A 22,481-nucleotide genomic window follows, 5' to 3' on the forward strand; every position below is an offset into this window, starting at 1 on the left:
AAGTGCGAGTTCTGGTTACCTCAGGTGACATTTCTTGGTGGGTTGGCTCAGTGTACAACAAAATTTTTGTAACATATTTAAACTACTTTTAAATATGCGGATCCATTAATATACATACATTAATCATAAGCAATAATATAAAACATACCTCTTGATGTCTACCAAGTGTCCTTGCTATCTTTTCGTAATTTGAATGAACTTTTTATCCAAGCTGCTCCCAAGTACTCACATCAAGATCTTCCACAACGTTCTCTACACGTCAAGAAGTGTGTGGGCACTTAGAGAATAAAGGATAGTTAATTTCTGATTGTACTTGATGTACTAAACACTTGAGATCAAGAGAATAGGCCTGAGATTGGTTCTTTATCTTTTTCAGGGAGAGAAAAGTATCATTCTCTTTTCTTCAGAGCGAATAAAATTTTATATTGAGTATATCCTTTTCTATTTTCTGATAAGTCTAACTTAAATAGAAAATATTCAAATTTAAAAAATAAATCTGTAACCAATTTACAATTTATCTTTTAATTAGTTAATTAATTATCTTATTAATGAAAATATCCAAAAACTAATGTTATACCCAAAAATTGGAGAATGCATCCTAGGAGGCTAAGGAGAATGCATTCTAGGAGAGCTAAAGGGAGTGGTCTTAGGAGACCCCAAGGAGAAAGTGGTCTTAGGAGACCCCAAGGAGGACGTGGTCCTAAGAGACCCCAAGGGTGTGTAGGAGGCAAGCCTCCCTAGGTTTCCTAAGTGTTGGCTCGAACGTGTCCAAGGTAAGTAGCTAAGGAGGAGGAGTCTCATGCAAGAGGATGGAGACTTAGATTTTGATAAGGAGAGCCTATACAATGTTCGATCGGACATGTTTGGGAGATGCTAAAGGAGAATGCCTTGAACTTGTCCAAGGTGAGATGTCATGGAGGAGGTTGCCTCAATGTTGTCCAAGGTGAGATGTCATGGAGGAGGTTGCCTCAATGTTGTCCAAGGTGAGGTGCCAAGGAGGTTGCCTCAATGTTGTCCAAGGTGAGGTGCCAAGGAGGTTGCCTCGGACCATCTTGGTCCGAGGAGAAGCCAAGGAGATTGGTTCAAGGATGAACATGGCATGTTAGAGGAGAGTGCCATGTTAGAGGAGAGAAGTGCATGTCCTACCACCATGCACGTTCAACCCACGAAAACATGTCCTACCACCATGCACGTCCGACCAACACTTGCATGGGTGGTCAGTAGGAGGTGGATCAACTAGCTAGAGGAGACTAAGTCAAGAGTACCAGAGACAGCTTCAACAACATACGCGGGAATCTCTCATTCTTCCCACAAATGGGGGGTTACATTTCGAATTTTGAATGTTTAAATGTAATAAATATAATAAAATATCCCTATCATAAGGGGATATCAGTTGAGGATCCCAGGCCTATAAATAGAGAGCTTATGGGATGAGAGAGGGGTCTTCTTCTGCTTCTTCTTTCTAGAGAGAGAAAATTGGGACTGTGTATTCTAGAGAGAGAAAGTTGGGTCTGAGTATTCTAGAGAGAGAATTCTTGTATTTTTGCAATTTGTACTGAAGAAACTCAGTTGGCTCAGTCCATCTGATCTTGAGTACAGGTTTATAAATCACAACTCTAAGTGGATTAGGCTATTACCCACAATCGGGGCTGAACCACTATAAAAATCTCCTGTGTTATTTACTTTTCTTGTTTAAACCGTCTGTGTCGTTTTTATTTCTCTTGAAGGCTTGTCGTATTTGACGTTCTCACGTCGTTGGCTAAAAAGACAGTCAACAACTAACTTTTTAATTTTTCATTAATTAATTAAATATATAAAATTGAAAAATATATCCTTAAAATTGAAAAATTATATTTTGGGGATATTTGATTTTTTCATAATTATTTAATTATTTATTCAAACTACCTTATCAGATAAAAATCCAACAACTTGATAATTAATTCAAAATTGAATTAATTATATTTTTAACTAATTATCACATATAATTAGTTATTTGAATAAATATCAATCTTTTAAATTCAAATCTAATTTGGACTTATCAGATTATTATCTCCCACTCAAATAAAGATATTTAATTAATTCTACCAATTAATTAAAACCAATTTAAATTAAATAATAATTTCAAAATTAAATATTTAATTTATTATAATTTTGAAAATTATAATTAATTAATTATTTAATATAATTTCGAAAATAAATTTAATTATTTAATATAATTTCAAAACTTACATAATAATTAAATATTAATTACAACTAATTTGTAATTAATTAATTAATCACTATTATCACATAATTGCATATTTGACCCGAAAAATAAATTTCTTATTAAATATGTCTTTTAACCATTTTTTCCCTTTATATAAACTCTTGCCTTGAATAGTGTTGATAGAGTCGCTGTGGGGACTTATGAACCTATAATTCCAAGCTCCAATAAATTTAAGATTATTAATTATAATCTTTAATTAAATAATCTTAATTTATTAATCTCATGATTACTCCACTATAAATATGAGAGTGCACTCTTGTAATTATAGACATTTCATTTATTGAGTACTTTATAAAATAAAGCGTCCATTGATATAATCATTCCATACAAATTAACCCTCTAATAATGGTTCATAATTAATTGGGAATGAAATTATCGTTTTACCCTTTTAATTATATCTTGTTTCCTTAAGTACCATTGACTTTACTAGTGTAGGTTAATTCATAACTAAATTATGAATTTGAGCTCAATAACCTTTCAGTCCTAAAAGTCAACCCTTAAGAGAACCATTATTCAATCTCTTACAAGAAGGTATAGATTCCATATCTGTATACTATGTTCCCAACCATTTACATGAATGAGTTACCAAAACAAAAGTTTCTAGCCTGATCATTCGGACAAACCCTAACGAGTGAATCAAAGAACTCATATAACATAAACAGGAGTTCATAGTAACTTCAAGATTAAGATCTATTTGTATATGATCATTAGTTGATATATTTAATTAATACTTTGAAACGGTATTTAACTAAGTATTAATAAACATATCTGGTGTAGTTCTATATATTCTCTAATATATAAAGTACCTCCACTAAAGTGTTCTACTGCACTAGTAATCTAGATCTAGATCACATGTATTCATAATACTAGTGGACCGTACGTGCAGTAATTAATCTAAAGATTTCATAACTTTATTTTACTGCGAACTATTCAAGTTCATTTATCTCAAACACAATCCTCCCGTACCAATACGTGGTTGAGATCACATATATGAACTTAGGAATTTTTCTGATATTTACTTAATATTATCACAGAATAGTATAGTCCACAAAATATATGCATAATAAATTCAATTTATTTATTTATTTCTTTCTTAAAACAATGTCTACTACATATGCTTTTAGGGCACAATTCCCAACATATTTAAGGCGTGTCAGATGATGTTAGGGTCAATACCCGTCATGTCTGCATGAGACCAAGCAAACACATATTGGTTCTCGCGGAGAAATCTCACCATTGCTTCCGGGACTTCCACCTTGAGGTTCCTCCCATCCTTAGTTGATAGACCCAAAACGGGTATGTTTTAAACATTTATACTCGCAAGCGCACGAATCGTATATGAAATATAGTGTTCGTGTAAGCGCGAGATCGAACCAAAAGGAGTTGTCTAAAATCGAAAAGAAAACTATTTTAAACCAAAATTAATAAATTCTAACCTAGCTCCAAAGATTTATGAGAATTTGTGACAAGAAAATCAAATAAGAAACAATAATAAAGAAACTAAAGACAATAAATAAACATAAATTAATAATAGAAATCAAGATGGTAAAAGAAAGATTATTAAGATAATAGAATCCACAAAATATAAGTTCAATAATATTTAAAAGTACATTGATTCTCAAGTTTTAGTAATAGTAGAAATTAATCAAACCATCACTAATTCAAATTAGATATTCTATTTAAGCACAAGTTTTTATAAAAATATAGGATCTATCTTCACTTTTTAAAATTATAATTTCAAAGTATTTAATGTAAATCAATCTAGTGAAATAACAAATAAATCAACAAATATTATTTATAAGGCAAAACATAATATTTTTGTTCTAAGCATTGGATGTGTACAATTTAATGACACATCTTACACAAAGAATATTATGTTTTTGCACTAATAAAGAACAAAGTGTAAATATGTGCTAACAATCCAAAATACATGATATTTAAGATGAAAGAATATATTTGAAAAAGAAAATCCATAAGCTTTATTGCACAAAATGGGAAATCAACATACAACATAAATACTATCTAGTTACATATTGTTTCATCATCACCTTAACAATCTTAAAAAGATTAGAAACTCATAACTAGAATAGAAAATACAAACAGAAAAAATTACAAACATAACTTAGGAAAATTTGGAGGAAAACCCCCAAATTCTTCCTCTAAAAATACATAGAAAATTAACCAAAAAGAAGAAGAAGATGAAGAGAATAGAGAGGTTTGAAAGTGTAAAAACTTTGTGGTATGACCTCTCCCAAAAATAAGCACTCCACTCCCTTATTTATAGCAAAAAAAAAAGTGTATTAAAATAATCAATTTAAATTAATTAAATTGATTAAATTAATTGAATTAATAATAATATGGAAAATAGGGGTAAATTGTAGGGTGTAATGATAATTTTTGGGTAAAATGTGTAGAAAAGTTTGGGTAAAAAAAATGGTATTTTTAGACATATGGGACAAGGGAACATTGGGCAATTTATGGGCTCAATAAGGCTATGGTTGTTAGCAGTGGTGTGTCAGGCGGGCTTGTGGATTGTTGGGCTCGGGCTGGCAGATGTGGGCAGGCCCACGGTGGGCTGGGGGAGTGTTGGATGGGAAGCTGGCATGCGGCCCTTTGTGCTGGAGCTGCAGGAGGCAGGCGGTTAGCTGGAGGAAGGGAAGCAGTAGGGAAGAGGACCTGGGCTGGGCAGCTGCGAATTGGGCTTGGGCCGTGAAGCTGCTGGAGCTAGCTGGTGCATCAGGCGGGCTGGGGTGGCTTCAGCTGAGTGGCTTGGGCCTGGACTGCTTCTTTCCAATCTCAAAAATGCCATTTTTTCCTTTCTTTCCTTGAAAATGCCACCTTTCCTTCATTTTTCTTTCTTTTCAAGAGTAAAAATGCCATAAATTCCCTACAAAATAAATATAAAATAAATCATAATAAAGTATTTTCAATTATAAAATAAATCAATTTAATTCTTTGAAAATATTAATTATAACTTAATTTATATTTAACTTTTAATTTCAATAATACAACATTTTTTACCTCCAATTAAACAACAATAATTCAAATAATTAACTACAACATTTTACAACAAAATAACTATAAAAACAAACAAAAATATATAAATCAAAATAAACCCAATAAATTCAAAATTACTTTAAAACTTAATAAATCAATTAAAAACTCAAGAATTAAGCAACAATTAGCACATAAAAAGTGGTAAAATAACTCTATTTTGTAGAGTTGTCATTAGTTTTCTTCTCCTAGTTGGCTTCATCAAGGATAACCACTTCGATTTCCTCCAAGGGCTCTATTTCCCTATTATTTCCAACTCAGGGGTCAAGTTCCTTGGGTTACCCTCTCACTTTGAGGACTACTTGCACCTTCATCTCCTCTAAATGATGTTGCTAAGGAGTTGTTGCATCAATCACCATTATTGGGTGCTTGAGGGACACGTAGCACTGGCAGGCATCTTTATGGTCCCCGTGAACTGTACCAATCCCTGATTCTGAGGGGAACATCATGCACAAGGGTGTGATAGAAGTGGTTGCTCCAAACTCCACCAGGGCCGGTCGACCCATGATGGCTTTGTAAGCAGATGAGCAGTCCAATACCACAAAAGTGCAGTATTTGAAGGCTTGTCTAGGCACTTCTCCAAGTGACACTTGCAACTTGATCTGCCCCATTAGGATTAATCCTTCGACTGAGAATCCATAAAGGGTCGAAGTAAAAAAGGTGAGTTCAGTTGTTGTCAATCCCATTATCCACTAGGATCCGAGAAACCATTTTGTTTCGCAATCTGGGTCTCAATTACCAAAGAATCGTGTTGTGGAAAGTGCACTCTCCGAGCATGTTCCTCAGTGAAGGCGATGACCTAGTCCATCATCCGGGGCCTTTGTGCAAGAAGCTAGACCAACACACAAACTTTGTCATCATGGTTGAGGGCTCGAGCATATTTGTTTTGCGAACTCCTCGACGTTTCCCCCAGAATGGGTCGTCCTGAGATGATCCCCACTCTTCTGTTCACCGAAGGAGGATCTTGGGCCATAGGCATCAGAACAGCGGGTTCTTGGCCTTGGTTCTGGAAAGGTACCCCCAACTGATTTGAGGCTGGAGTCCCTAAAGGAGTTTGTGCAAGGCGTGCTCCACCCCTGGTATATTGGTCAAGATGTCCCAACTTGATGAGATATTCTATTGACGTGTGTCGTATGCCGTACCAAATTTAATTATATTAATTCTTTATTTCCCATTAAATTATTTGTAAAGGGGTACTAAGGGTCAAAATCACGAGGACTATTATTCAATTTATTATTAAAAATAAAAACAATAATTAAATATGAGATTTTGTTTCAAGATTTAATACCATAAAATAAAGTAATAAACAAAGAACAATGTATAAGACAATTTTAGAAAACAGTTAAGAATAATTCTCAACCTTTGACAATCAATCTATCAACAATGAAAAATAGTATTCCTTATTCCCAAATAATCTATTAACCCCGCAGATAACACTTACGCAGTTAATTATCTCAATTTTCCTATTATAATTAATTAAAGCTAAGCGCTCTTAATTAATCTTTTTTTACCAAGCAACAAAGTCATTAAGCATGTGATCTATTTAACATAGGAAAAACATTACATTCAATGGAAACAAGTTAATCTAGGCAACATATTCATTAAGCATGCAATTCATATAACCTATGTTCTACTCTGCATCACAATAAAAATACCTGTCACAACACCTAATTGCAATCTATCACTCTACTTAGAATCCTAGACAATTATGTGAATAGAAATCCTAACATGATAGTAGAACAATGCCAAATCCTAATTAGTGGCCATGTAGCAAGATTTTATAAGATTCATAACATTATAATAGCAAAATATGAGCAATTCAAAATAAGAGAGTAGAAGGAATAAAATTCATTAATGCATTCAAGATCTCATGTCTAGGTTTTTGAAATAACCGTTAACCTAAAAGGAAACTACTCCATAATCTCAAACATGATCATAAACATAAACATGAATTGAAAATAAAGAAGTTTTAGACAAGAAAGAAAAACTAGATTGAAGAATGTAGATGATGGTGTCTTTTCTTCTCCTCTGCCGCTCTAGACTCTAAAATTCGCAATCCCAAGTTATTCTAAGAGTTAACCCTAACCTTTTTTATAGCCCCTTGAAAATACATTTGAAATTACAAAAATTAAGAAAAAAAATCAATCGTCGGGCACTGGAACAAGAATTTTCCAGAAAATCGGACGCTAGCCGCGACGTGGGACATTGTTGGCTGCGACCGCCAGGCTCTGTTGGTGTGGCTGGCCATGATCGTAGCATTTTTTTTCCTTTTTCTTCAGCTGCTGTCACTGACAGTAATTTAACCATAACTTACTCCATATAGCTCAGAATTAGATGATTAAAAAAGCTATGCAAAGATAAGAAAAATATATAATATGTGTATTTCTTTAAAGATTTCCAAAAGAGTAATGAAAAATTATCAAAATCAAGTGTGAGGTTTCAGACTTGTAATTTCGAGCTTAACCATTGCTTGTAAAACATCTCAAATTCATTATTTTTTACCCAAGTGCATAATCATAGAAGAATAATGAATTAAAAATAGACAAATTCGATACTTATCAAATTCCCTTACACTTGACATTTGCTCGTCCTCAAGCAAACAAAATAAAAACTAAAACCATAAGCAATGGTTTTGTCAAAAGCATTAGTTGTCTCAAAAATTTCTCAAACAAATACGTCATAAAAAAAAACTAAATTCCACACTCCTCATAATTTCAACTCAATACCCAGTCACCACTTAAACTTGATCTCTAATGATTATACACAATCAAATTTACCAAATCATTTGCACCCGAATTAATTTATACATGTCAAAGTATTTTTCAAAGTCTCTTGTATAGAAAATATTTATCATGAAAATCATACACTCCATAGACATTAACCAATTATTTTTCACAAATATAAACACACATAATCAATAGTCAAAAGGTCTTTAAAAGTTTGTAATGTAAGACTAATGTTAAAGGTAGACGAAAAAAGAATATTTAAGCTTAAATCACACCATAACCTATATTCATTCTATTGTCTAGATCTTCCCACTAATTTTCCATACACTTCAAAAATACATAACCTTTCTCTTTTCTTCTTTCCATATCGATCTTACTATTTCCCCTACACTAAATCTTTTTCCAAACTTTTCTCTTTTTTTTTTTCAATATTTCTCAATGCAGATTTTTGTTTTCAAATCAACTCATTGGGAGAAATAGTAGATCATATACTTTCGCTTTACAATCCAACAAACCAATACAATTTCTCCTTACAATACAAATCTCATCCCATAAAATCAAACATTCATATAAAACCATGGTGTAATAGGTCACAAGAAGAGATAAAATTTGCAAGTTGCAAAGGTTTAGCTATTGGCTTCATAAAAGAATTTTTTTTAGTAAATATGACTCAAAATGGGAAACTAGGGAATTATATATCATAGGTAAGCTTGAAAGGCTCAAACGATCCAAAGAACATGCCTTAATCATCTTCCTAATCATGTGTACTTATGATTTCACCTCAAACAATTAATCGATGATTTCTAGAGTGGTCGAGACTATATATAGATAAGAGCATGCATAAATCTCTTCAAATATTAGTGAAAAGTAAATCTAATTGTACACATCATTTGAAAAATCTATGTTCAAGCTTAAGTGACAACCAAATCAAGAGTTAAGCACACAATTCATGTACAACTCATCAATTTTCTATAAATATTCTCATCTCACTAAAAAAATTTATCATCGACAAATGACTTTCAACACAATCATGCTTATGACAACCTAAAAGCAAACTAAAAAAAATGACATTAGAAACAACTAAACATAACGCAAACACAAATAACAACTAAAAAAAATGACAAATAAGAAAAACAAAAATAAAATAGGCAATATTCCCTTTCCCCACACTTAATTTAAGCATTGTCCTCAAGGCAGAAAAAATAAAAATCAATGCAAAATAAAAATTAAAGGGTAAGAAAAAGTGTCAGAAGCGTTTTTGTTAACGTTATTAGCTCAACTAAATGATGTGGTTATGCATATTATGGTGGATTATTTAATAGAACCTTCTTCCTCTTGTACTTATCAGTAGAATTCAACATATTGAATTTTATAACTTCACCGTCAAATTCTATTGTAAGTACCCATACTTTGACATCCATCTTTGTACTTGTAATCAGTAGGAATGACCTTCGAAATAGAACTTGCACCAAAACATCTTCAATTACCTTTAGGGAATAAGCATTAGTACAATCACCCAATCGAATAATAACACCAGATTCTTTAATTAACCCTAAATTTTAAGAAGCACAAATAGAATAAGACATAACATTAATAGGTGCTACTAAATCTATCATACAATGGTGAAACCTGGTTTTACCAATGGTGCATGGAATTGTGAACATCTTAGGATCCTGACACTTGGGTGGCAACTTCCTTTTGAGAACAACAGAAACTTTCTCACCCACACTTATCTTTTTATCACCCTTAAGTTTCCTTTTATTTGTGCACAACTCCTTAAGAAGCTTAACATACTGTGGTACTTGCTTAATGGTCTTAAGGATCAGAATATTGATTTTAAGGATCACCTTATTTTCCTCCTCATTCATAGATTTTGTCAATCTGCTCGGAAAAGGAAGAATAGAGACATATGATCTGACAGTTGGTTTGTGTAGCATGTTCTGTGATGATGGACCAACTGACGTGAAATTTACGATCTTTGGTCCGGTGGAGAAGATGCTTTTGGGGTTGAATTATCCCTTGACAAGGTCCTCAGGAAGTAACGCTTTTCAGAGAACTTACTCCTCCAATGGTAGTGAACCGTGATGAAGACTGGTCTTAACTCTCGTGGAGCTTTGAATAGGTTCCAGGGAACATTAATCAGCTTTTGTTGAGCCTAAATCACTCTTAATTTGTGACACATGTCACCCTGTGAAAACACAAATAACAATATGAATTTTTTTATTTTTAAGTTAATTATGTAAGATTAAAATTTTCATATTTTTGTTTCATTTTCACATATGTTTGAATTATGTTTTCTTGTTTTTTTTAACGATATATTGTTCTATACTTAAATTAAACATTAGGGTGGTGGTTTTCATACCAAGTAATTGGTCTTGAGGTTTGTATAATGGGCCTAGGCCTAATGTAGGCTCAGCTAAGTTCATGGTTTTATTTTCACATATATACAACTATTATAACTTCTTTTTGTTAAAAACTATCGTATTAGATTAAGATTGCAAAGAAGCACAATTACGAATAGGAGGAGAGATCTCTTTTATCAAAGAAAGCTCATCGTCTATCCTAAGGGCATGCTTAGCCAATCCATGAGCCGCAACATTAAAGTTACCACTAAAATGAGAAAGAGATGCCCCTAGAAAGCTAGACAATAAAGCTTTTATGTCAGAATAAATAACCCTTCGTTTATTTTTGTACACTGTATTGCTACCAAAAACTAAGACCAATGATAGAGAATCATGGAAGAATGCTTTTACTGATAGACCAATGATAGAGAATTATAGAAGAATGCTTTTACTGATAGACTAATATCTTGAGCCCATCTTAACCTACCAAAAGTGCAAGTGCTTCTTCCTGAAAAGTCTGTATCACAAAAAACCAATTCCTATAAGAAACTTTTTTTTTTTTTTAAATATTAGTAAATTAAAGTTTTTTTTAATTTGAATTATCTAACCAAAGGGGTGTCCCTTTGGCCTACATATCTTTTTTTGATGAAATATCAACTTCATTGAAATAAATTAGCATTCTGAATACAAAAGATGTTGGAATTCAGCAGTAATGGAAAACTCAGAAATGCTACAATCAGGGTAAAACCGAGAATGTCTAGCAACATGATGTGCTACTCGATTTGCTGATCGTCTTATCCAAAATAACTTGACATTAGGAAGGGTAGATAATAGAATTTGGCAGTCCTTGATAAGAAGGCCAAAGGTGGATCTCATGGAGTGGTTGCTTCGGATGGCTTGTACAGAAACAAGGCTGTCCGTCTCAATCTCAACAGATCGCCAATTATTAGTCTGGACCCAGCTGAGGGCCTCCTTAATTCCCATAGCCTCAATGACTTCAGATGCATAAAGGCCACCATAACTGCCAGCACGGGCTGCAACAAGATTACCAAAATGATTCCGGGCAACTAAACCATAGCCGTACTTGTTCTCGCTATCAAAAAGTGCTGCATCCAAATTAATCTTGATTGTGTTTTCACCAGGTTTAGTCCAAGTCTCAGAGCCATCACCGATGATATTCAGACACAACGATGACAACGAAGTTTTATCCTGAGCTTTAATCTAATGGTCAAGAGCTATTTGGGCAGATGCAAGAACATCAGTGACAATGGAGTGCTTTTTATTCCATACTACCTTGTTCCTGACTTTCCAAATTGCCCAACAGTACATGGCGATGAGGCAAACCTTGTCTGCTGCAGCATTCATAAAAATAATCTCCAACCAGCTGCCAAAAGAACCACCGGGGTCAAAAACTAATGGAGTTGCACACCTGCTCCAGCAATCGAGAGCAAACTGGCAAGACAGGAGAATATGACTGGTGGTTTCAGGTTGAGAGTTACACACTGGGCACGTGACAGGAACATCAACATGCTTAGTCACCAACTGAACACAAGTGGGGAGGGTTCCTGTAACCGCTCTCCACAAGAAATTTTTGACTTTTGGGGGAATTTTTAATTGCCATAACTGGCGCCAGAAACCAGAGTTCGCAGCCACCACGTCGTTACTTACTTGGTTCTGAATCAGCTTATAAGCACTTTTGACAGAAAACTCACCATCTCTTTCCCCTATCCAGGACCATGAATCATTTTAAGTATTTGAGCTTAAAGGAATCCCCAGAATGATATCAGCATCACGATTGTTAAACATATCCCGGATAAGCTCGGAGTCCCAAGAGTGGGTATGCTCATGGAAGAGGGAGCTGACCTGTTGATTCAACAAGCCAGGGTGTTTAGTAGAAACATATGGATCCTGCTGCATAGGGAGCCATGGGTGGTTGAGAATGCTGACTGTGTTCCCTGATCCAATCGTTCTTCTGGTGCCCAAACGAAGAAGGGACTGGGTTTTCCAAATGCTTCTCCAAACAAAGCTAGGATTACTTCCTAACTCTGCTGACAGGAAATCAGATCGAGGATAGTATCTAGCTTTATAAACCTTCCCAACAAGAGATTCAGGATTACAAAGCAATCGCCAACCTTGTTTAGCGAGCATAGCAATGTTGAAGTCATGTAAATGTCGAAAACCCATGCCACCATCAAATTTATGTGCCGCCATACGATCCCAAGACATCCATATAATACCTTTCCCTTTGCTGGAAGAGGTTTTCCACCAAAAACTAGCCATGAGTTTTTCAATTTCATGACATGTACCGACAGGAAGAAGGAAGATACTCATAGCATATGTAGGGAGCGATTGGACAACAGTTTTCAAAAGAACTTCTTTGCCGGCACGAGATAGAATTTTCCCGTCCCAACTATTGATTCTCGAAATCACCTTGTTCTTTAGAAATCCTAAAACAGCATTTTTGTTTCTCCCAATTATGTTCGGTAACCCCAAATAGAGACTTCCCTCAGAGGCTTCAGGCATATGGAGAATATCACAAATCTGAGCACGTGCAGAAGAGCTAGTATTAGGGCTGAAGAACACTGTGGACTTTGAATAGTTCACCTTTTGGCCAGATGCGGATTCAAATTGGTTGAGTAAATTAGATACACTTTCAGCAGCACTAGGGGTTGATTGACAAAACAGATAGCTATCGTCGGCAAAAAGCATATGAGTGATAGGAGGAGCACCGTGAGCAACCTTGCATCCTTGTAAGAGACGATGGGATTCAAACTTCTTGATAAGAGAAGATAGCCCTTCAGCACATATGATGAAAAGATATGTTGAAAGGGGATCACCCTGCCGAATACCTCTCGTGGGAATGATAGGACCCAAAGTATGACCTCCATGAATCACAGAATAGCTAACAGATGACACACAAGCCATAACAAGATTTATCCATCTCTCAGCAAAACCCATACGAGTCATAACAAGTGTGAGGTAGTCCCACTCCACACGGTCATAGGCCTTGCTCATGTCAAGCTTGAGGGCCATGAAGCTTTTCTGGCCTTTAGTTTTCCTCTTGAGATAGTGCATCACTTCAAAAGCCACCATAACATTATCTGAGATAAGGCGTCCCGGGATGAAAGCACTTTGTGTGTCTGAAATAACATGGTCAATGAGACTTTTCATACGGTTGGCCAGAACTTTTGAAAGCACTTTGTAGGCAACATTACATAGAGCAATTGGACGCAAGTCACCCATAGAAGTGAAGTTCTTCTTTTTCGGAATCAGAACCAAGTATGTTTCGTTGAGTTCACGAGGAAAGCAACCCGAATCAAAGAAGTCAGATACCAGTTTAACCACATCCAACCGTACAGTGTCCCAATGTTTCTGAAAGAAGCCAGGACCCATACCATCTGGGTCAGGAGCTTTGTCAGGGTGCATCTGGAAAAGAGCTGTTCTAACTTCCTCTTCAGAAACCGGTTTCAAGAGCTCTTCATTTTGTTCATCAGTCACGGAGCAAGTAATTTCATTCACAACATTATTATTCAAAGAATAGTGAGCAGTAAACAGATCAGAGAAATAAGAGATAATAACATGATCTAGGCCATTTCCCCAGTTGGTCCAAACTCCATCAGAGTTTTTAAGGTGCTGAAGCTGATTGTTCCTTTTCCTGGCACTAGCAACAGCATGAAAATATTTGGTGTTTTTATCCCCATTGTGGAGCCAAAATTGCTTCGATCTCTGTTTCCAAAAGATTTCTTGCTGGGCTAGGAGTTCGAAGTAATTATTTTGTTCATTGATGAATTCGGTATTGGAAAGGAAGTCCTGTCGCTGCTTCAGCCGAGTCATTGTCTTCTTGCTAGCTGAAATTCTTTTTGTAAAGTTCCCAGTCAACTCCGTACCCCACTTATCCAAGGTAGCACCACATAATTTAATTTTATCATAGAGGGAGAGGTGACTATTACAGCTCCAGCAGTCTTTCACAATCTGTACACATATGGGTTCACGGGACCATGCATTTTCGTAACGAAAACGGTGAGGAGAGGCAGTGAGATGATTAACATCGGGTTGCAAGAAGATTGGGGCATGGTCGGAGCTTGAGAAACCGATGTTGGTGAGTGTAGCTTCGGTGAAAATACCCAGCCAGCTATGAGAGACTGTAGCTTTATCGAGACGAATTTCAACACAATGATCAGTGCTACGCCCACGATCCCAAGTAAAGGGATAACCACGAAGGTCCAGATCAATTAAATTGCACTCATCAAGGACCGATTGAAAGCCAGAGATTAAAGATGTTGGGTAAGGGCGTCCACCTTTCTTGTCGCTTTGGCTTGAAATGTTGTTAAAGTCACCGATGATGCACCAGGGAAGAGATGATTCGTGATGCAGAGATCGAAGCAGAGTCCATGTTCGGTCACGCAGTCGTCTGTTTGGTTCGCCATAAAATCCGGTGAGACGCCACTTCGGTCTGCCGCTGCTACATACTTCAATGTCAATATGATTTGAAGAGAAACCAAGAAGGTTAGCTTCTTCAGAGGTTTTCCAAAAGAGAGCTAAGCCTCCTTTTCTGCCTGTGGCATCAACGGAGAAGCCACCTTCGAAACCGAGTTGAACCCGTAACCGCTCAACCAGTTCTTTTTTGCTGAGCGTTTCACACAAAAACAAGAATTTGGGCTGCTTTTGACTGCATATGTCAACTAGGAACTGAACGGCCCGTGGGTTCCCAAGCCCACGGCAGTTCCAACTGAGTGTGCTCATGATGTGTGGTGGGCCTGGACACCAGAGCCCACCATTTTTCCATTTTTTGAAAGCCCAGCTGCAGTTTCAGTGAAATTCATATCATGCTGCATACTATCTTGTATATCGACTGGCCCATTAAGCAAAGATAAGCCCAACCGCCGCCTTTTAAGTTCAGAAATGGTTAATTCCATATCTGATGAAAACATATCATTGGTTTCTTTTATGAGGACAGCTGGCTCATTAACATCGGAATTTGACTTTATGCTTTTAAGTTTTTGATCACGTGTATCATGCACAAAGTCATGGGGATTCTCTTCCACGATTTTCTCATCAGAAATAGGCAATTGTTTCGGGTTGGCATTAACTGCAGCAGAATCGTCGTAGTCAACCTCTGTTCTGCTAGGCGCATTGGAAGGAACCTGCCGGAGCCATGGTGAAGCTGTGAGGAAGTTCCGTCCTTTTGGTGGTGCTTTCATGAACAGCCCGTAAGGCTTTATGATAGCTTCCAACGGAGTGTCGTAAAGCTTGTCACAGAAAGCTTCGGAGTGGCCTATGATGCCACATATAAAACAAAAAGTCGGGACACGTTCATATTTGAAGTTCGCCCAAAAAGCAACGACGTCGCGTTTCCGAAACTTCATTCTTCTTTTCAGAGGAGCGCTTAAAGGAACAGACACCCGAACGCGGAGATAATCACGCCACACTCCGTTGTAATTATTCGGGTCCGATTTAAGGAAAGCACCTATATAATTACCTGCTTTCTGTACCACTTGTTCGGTTTTGAAACCCGATTGTAGGTCGTGAATCTGCACCCACATATCAAGGGTATCAAGGTTGATGAGCTTTGGATTGTCCCCTGTTTTCAATCTTTTGATTATGAGTTGTTTACGATCATACGTCCATGGGCTACCGTCTAAGACACGGTTGATGTCTATTTCATGATAGAATTGAAAGAGAAACCTGTTTTGCTCCAGGATCTTGACCGTCATTCCCTTACCAGGCTTCCAAAGATCTGCAATCATGTTTTGAAAGATATTGAAATCTGATATCTTTCCTGTAAGGAGGCGTCCGGCTAAGCACCATCGAGCGTCATACTCAGTGGCATCATCCTCTGTAATATCAAGAACCTCTTCACTGTCTTCTTCTTCTTCCAAACATATATTGCTCCATCGAGTTTCAATATCATTGGTGGTACCGCTGCTAGAAGCCATGGACCAGAAAAACAAAACCAGAAAAAACAATCAAACTCTCTCTAAAATCATAGAGACAAAATCACATGTCAAAAGACATGACTTACCAACTTATAATGTTCTCTTGGCCTACATATCTTAGTTCTCTATGTATAGATAAATATAATTTCAAGACTTATTAGACTATGACACTAAGGACCTTTAAACATATCTTAAGCAAATCAATCTTATTATGGAAAAATCTCCTACTAAATGCAATTAAACCTAACATGATATTGTTTACCCAAATTACAAAATATACATTATGTCAGACATTAGAAATCGCAAGATATCCTATTCAAATTGATAGTATATTGCATGCTATTTGATTAAAGAATATCACGAATTTAATATTATTGACCGAGTAAGATTTAACAAATTCAACCCACTCATCAGGGGATCATTGATTCTAAATTAATAACCCTAAAATTCCATTAATGAGCACTATTCTATGTCTATTCATTAGCCATAACTGCAGGATATTCTAGCTGTAGGTATATAACCTTACTAAAAATTTAAAGCACGTAAATCCTCTTTATTGCATTTGCTTCAGTTCTATTTTTATTTTCCAAAAAATTGCTCCCTTATGATTGTTGAATATCTTTATCATTCTTGACACCTAAAAATGATACTTCATTAAAATTAAAAGGATCGATACAAAACCTTTCAAAAGTACTGATACTGCTGCTGACCCTTGAATGTTGAAACTGTAGTGGGTGACGTCCATTCAAATTTCAAAAGTGGAAACTTTACAATAATTCAAAAAAGTAAATATGGATACACGTCTACTTATTTATTTATTAAAATTTTCCAAGAACTATAGAAAAAAAATCTCAAAGGGAGCCGATTTGATAGCTTCCTCAATATACACTACTATATTCTTTATTTTTAATACTTGATCGATGTTATAAATAATGGATATATATATATATATATGAATGTCTAAATTTTTTCAATTAATTACTATTAATTATAATTATTATTCTTTTTCTTTAATTTCTTAATCTATGACTCACATATTTGTATAAATAGGAGATCACCTCAATGAAATAAAGTACTAAGAAAATTCTCTTATTCACTCTGCCTCATCTCTTCTCCTATTTCTTTCTCTAAATTATATTGTTTTATAATACATTATTAACACGAGTCTCCTACCAATGTATATTGTGTGTTGAAGTTCTTGATCAGTTGTTTCAATGTCTCGCTATTCTAAATATATATATATATGTATACGCGATTGAAACTATTTCAAGCATCTATTATTATATATATTATTTTATTTTGTTTGTCATATATATTATTTTATTTTGTGAATTCATACGTGATATATATCTTTTGACATATCTAATATATTATTATACCCTATATATATAATTGGTATGCATCTGTTAGGAGTCCTATATTATAGTATATATTTCTATGAGTTTTTTTTTGTATTATCTGTACGTTTAGTGATCAATGCACACTTAATTCATTCTTTGACATTTACATATATATATGAACATATTCCTCTATGTTAATTATTTATTATTACATTTTCTATTTGCATATATTAGGTATAGACCTATATTTAAAATTGATTCTTATAAATGCCTTATTTTCTTTTTTTTTTCTCCATCTTTTTCTCTCTTGCATAATTATATATTTACATATGTATATTTATTTGTACGTGCCTTATTTTTTTTATGCTCTTTATTTATCTCATTCATATATTTTAAGTATATACATTTTATGCTTATTTTTCTAATACTTTAAATTTTACATTGATATAGTTTTCTTCATGGAAAATCTTACAAAACTCAATTTTGTAGCACTTGATATTTCTGGAAAAAAATATTTATCGTGGATTCTTGATGCTGAAATCCACTTAGATGCTATGGGTCTTGGAGACACCATCAAAGATCAAAATACTGAAATAAAACAAAAGAAGGCCAAAGCTATGATTTTCCTCCGCCATCATCTCCATGAGGGGTTAAGGTCTGAATATTCAACGATAAAGGATCCTCTTACTCTTTGGAAAAATTTGAAAGAAAGATATGACCATCAGAAAACTGTCATACTGCCAAATGCTAAGAATGAATGGTTGCACCTGAGGTTTCTCTGCAATGTTTAATATCACTTCTAAGTTACTTTTGTAAGGAGAAAAAGTTACTGACTATGAAATGTTAGAAAAAACATATACTACTTTTCATGCCTCAAATGTGCTCCTGCAGCAGCAATATAGAGAACGAAATTTTAAAAAATATTCAGAATTGATTTCATATCTTCTAGTAGCAGAGCAAAATAATGAACTTTTGATGAAAAATCATGAATCTCGCCCAACTGGGTGTGTCCCACTCCCTGAAGCGAATGCTACAATATCTGACAATAGTAGTCGTGGTCGTGGTTGTGGCCATAATCAAAGTCATGGATGTGGTCATGGCTATAATCAAAGTTGCGATCGTGGTCGAAACAATGTTTGGCACCGTAATGGTCAGAATAACAACTCTTATACTCCAATGAAAAGCACAACTACTGAGAACAAGGGAAAAGGTCCTCAAAATAATAATCGTAAAAATTCTAAAAACTTATGTTTCAGATGTGGTATGAAAGGACACTGGCCACATACCTGTTTTATGGCAAAACACCTTGTTGATCTTTATCAAGCATCTGTGAAGGGGAAGGAGAAAAGTATAGAAGCAAACTTTGCCTATCAAAATGATGATATTTTCAAAGAGCCCTTGGATATTACACACTTGGATGTTGCAGATTTTTTTAATGAAGATCCCATTAATAGCAACATGAATATCTATAATGGAGATGAGAATGTCTACAATTAGAGTCATTTTCCTTTGTCATGTTCTTTACATTTATTTACTTTAAGGTGTTATATTTTATTTGGGATGTTTATGTAATGAACTTTTTTTTTAAGTATTTATATTTTAAACTTATCATTTTTTTTTTGTTGTTTTTGTTGGTTAATGAAGAAATGGACATTTGTCATCTTATACATGATTCCACAAATAATGGTCAAGATATATGCTTGGCGGATAGTGCAACCACTCATACAATACTTAGAAGTGATAAATATTTTTCAAATTTAACAAGAATGGAGGCAAATGTTAATACAATATCATGCACTGCAAGTTTAATTGAAGGTTCCGGAAGAGCCATTATATTGATAACTAAAGGAACAAAAATTATTATAGAATATACTTTATTAGCCACCAAATCAAAAAGGAATCTATTAAGTTTTAAAGATATACGTCGTAACGGATATCATATTGAGACAATAGATGGAAATAATATTGAGTATCTTTGCATTATATCTATTGCTTCAAGAAGAAAAATCTTTATTAGAAAAATTGCCTACTTTGTCTTCAGGTTTGTACGTTACACGTATAAGTACAATAGAAACTCATGTTATTGTGAACGAGAAGTTTACAAACCTGAAAAATTCATTTATTGTTTGGCATGATTGGTTAGGCCATCCCGGTTCAATCATGATGCGTAGAATTATAGAGAACTCACATGGTCATCCATTGAAGAACCAGAAGATTCTATTATCCAATGAGTTCTCATGTGCTGCGTGTTCTCAAGGAAAGTTAGCCATTAAGCCATCATCAGTAAAAGTTGTAATTGAATCCCCTGGATTTCTTGAACGAATTCAGGGTGACATATGTGGGCCTATTAGCCCACCATGTGGACCATTTAGATATTTTATGGTATTGTTAGATGCATCAACTAGATGGTCACATATTTGTTTATTATCTACTCGTAATGTATCATTTGCAAGATTGCTTGCTCAAATAATTCGATTACGAGCACAATTTCCAGACTATGCAATCAAGACAGTTCATCTTAATAATGTTGGTGAATTTACAACAAGGGCTTTTAATGATTATTATATGTTAACAAGGATAAAATTAGAACATCCTGTTGCTCATGCACATACACAAAATGGTCTAGCAGAATCATTCATTAAACGCCTCCAGTTAATCGCAAGACCATTACTTATGAGAACAAAACTCCCAATTTCAGCTTGGGGACATGCTATTTTACATGCTGTAGCACTTGTATGCATTAGGCCAACATCATATCACAAATTCTCCCCATTACAATTGGATTTTGGTCAGGAGCCAAATATTTCCCATCTAAGAATCTTTGGTTGTACAGTATATGTTCCGATTGCTCCACCACAACGAACAAAGATGGGTCCTCAAAGGAGGTTGGGAATATATGTTGGGTATGAATCTCTGTCTATCATTAAATATCTTTAACCTACATCTGGAGATATATTTATGGCACATTTTGTCGATTGTCATTTTGATGAGACAAGTTTCCCAGCTTTAGGGAGAGGGGAAAAGAAATAGCTGGAAAAAACAAATTACATGGAATGCACAATCATTATCTCAATTTGATCCTCGTACAAATCAATGTGAACTTGAAGTTCAAAGAATAATTCATTTGCAAAATATTTCAAATCAATTACCAGATGCATTCACTGACCCAAAGAAAATTTCAAAATCACATATTCCAGCTGAAAATGCTCCAGCTTGAATTGAAGTCCCAGAAGGAAAATTTGCTAATGAGACTTAAATCATGCTTGAAACGTGGCAGACCAGTCGGTTCCAAAGATAAAAATCCTGAAAAAAGAAAAGGAGCAAATAACTAAGATGGTCCTAATGAAGAGGCTGATAATTTCGAGGAAGATGTTGACATAAACAAATCTCTTGAAGAGATTCAGGTACCTGAAAATATTAGAAATAATGAGATCTCAATAAATGATGTTAACACAAGGAAAGAATGGGACCGACTCAAAGTAGTTGTCAACAATGTTTTTGCTTATAGTGTAGCGCTAGAAATCGTAAACGAAAACGAGGATCTAGAACCTAAATCTGTCAAAAAATGTCAAAATAGAAAAGATTGGCCAAATTGGAAAGAAGCAATTCAAGCATAATTAAATTCACTTGCTAAACACAAAGTATTTGGACCTATAGTCAAAATAGTTGAAGGTGTGAAACCTGTTGGATACAAATGGGTATTTGTACGAAAAAGAAATGAGAAAAATGAAGTTGTAAGATACAAAGCAAGACTTGTAGCACAAGGATTTTCTCAAAGATCAGGTATTGATTATGAAGAGACATATTCTCCTGTGGTGGATGCAATAACATTAAGATATTTGATTAGCCTGGCTGTTAGTGAAAAACTTGATATGCGTTTAATGGATGTAGTCACAGCTTATTTGTATGGATCACTAGATAGTGATATTTACATGAAAATCCCTGAAGAATTTAAGATGCCTCATGCATATAATTCGAGCCATTGAGAAATGTGCTCAATTAAATTACAAAGATCATTGTATGGACTAAAACAATCAGAACGCATGTGGTATAATTGACTTAGTGAATATTTAATAAAGGAAGGGTATACAAATGATCCTATTTGCCCATGTGTTTTTATAAAAAGTTCAAGTTCTGAGCTTGTTATCATTCCTGTTTATGTTGATGACTTGAATATTATTGGAACTCTTGAAAAACTTTAAGAAGCTGTAGAATATTTAAAGAAAGAGTTCGAGATGAAGGATCTTGGAAAAACAAAATTTTGTCTTGGTTTACAAATTGAGCATTTAAAAAATGGGATTTTCATTCATCAATCAACTTCTATTGAAAAGATTTTAAAACGATTTTATATGGATAAATCACACCCATTGAGTAGCCCAATGGTAGTTAGATCACTTGATGTGAAAAATGACCCTTTCCGACCTAGAGAAGAAAATGAAGAGCTCATTGGTCCTGAAGTACCATATCTTAGTGCAATAGGAGAATTAATGTATCTTGCTAAACTGTACAAGACCTGATATAGCATTTTCTGTCAATTTATTAGCAAGATTTAGTTCTGCTCCAACAAATAGACATTAGAAAGGGATTAAGCACATACTTCGCTATCTTTAGGGTAATATTGATAAAGGATTGTTCTATTCTAATAATTGTGGGTCCACATAAGGCTAGATCTCAAACAAGCTATTTGTTCACATGTGGTGACACTGCTATATCTTCGCAGTCAACAAAGAAAACTCTGGTGGCTACTTCCTCAAATCATGCTGAGATACTTGCAATTCATGAGGCAAGTTGAGAATGTGTATGGTTAAGATCAATGA

The 22,481-nt window shown here is 34.8% G+C and overlaps 1 protein-coding gene across 1 annotated transcript; it reads left to right on the forward strand.

Moving 5' to 3' along the window:
* The first annotated feature begins 18,218 nt into the window (after positions 1-18,218).
* Positions 18,219-19,161, forward strand: LOC133833133 (uncharacterized). The gene is made up of 2 exons (XM_062263391.1): positions 18,219-18,449; positions 18,556-19,161. Exons 1-2 carry the CDS (start codon positions 18,219-18,221, stop codon positions 19,159-19,161), a joined length of 837 nt encoding a protein of 278 aa, XP_062119375.1.
* The last annotated feature ends 3,320 nt before the right edge of the window (positions 19,162-22,481 follow it).

This window comes from Humulus lupulus, chromosome 1, assembly GCF_963169125.1.
Source record: "Humulus lupulus chromosome 1, drHumLupu1.1, whole genome shotgun sequence".
Taxonomy (NCBI): domain Eukaryota; kingdom Viridiplantae; phylum Streptophyta; class Magnoliopsida; order Rosales; family Cannabaceae; genus Humulus; species Humulus lupulus.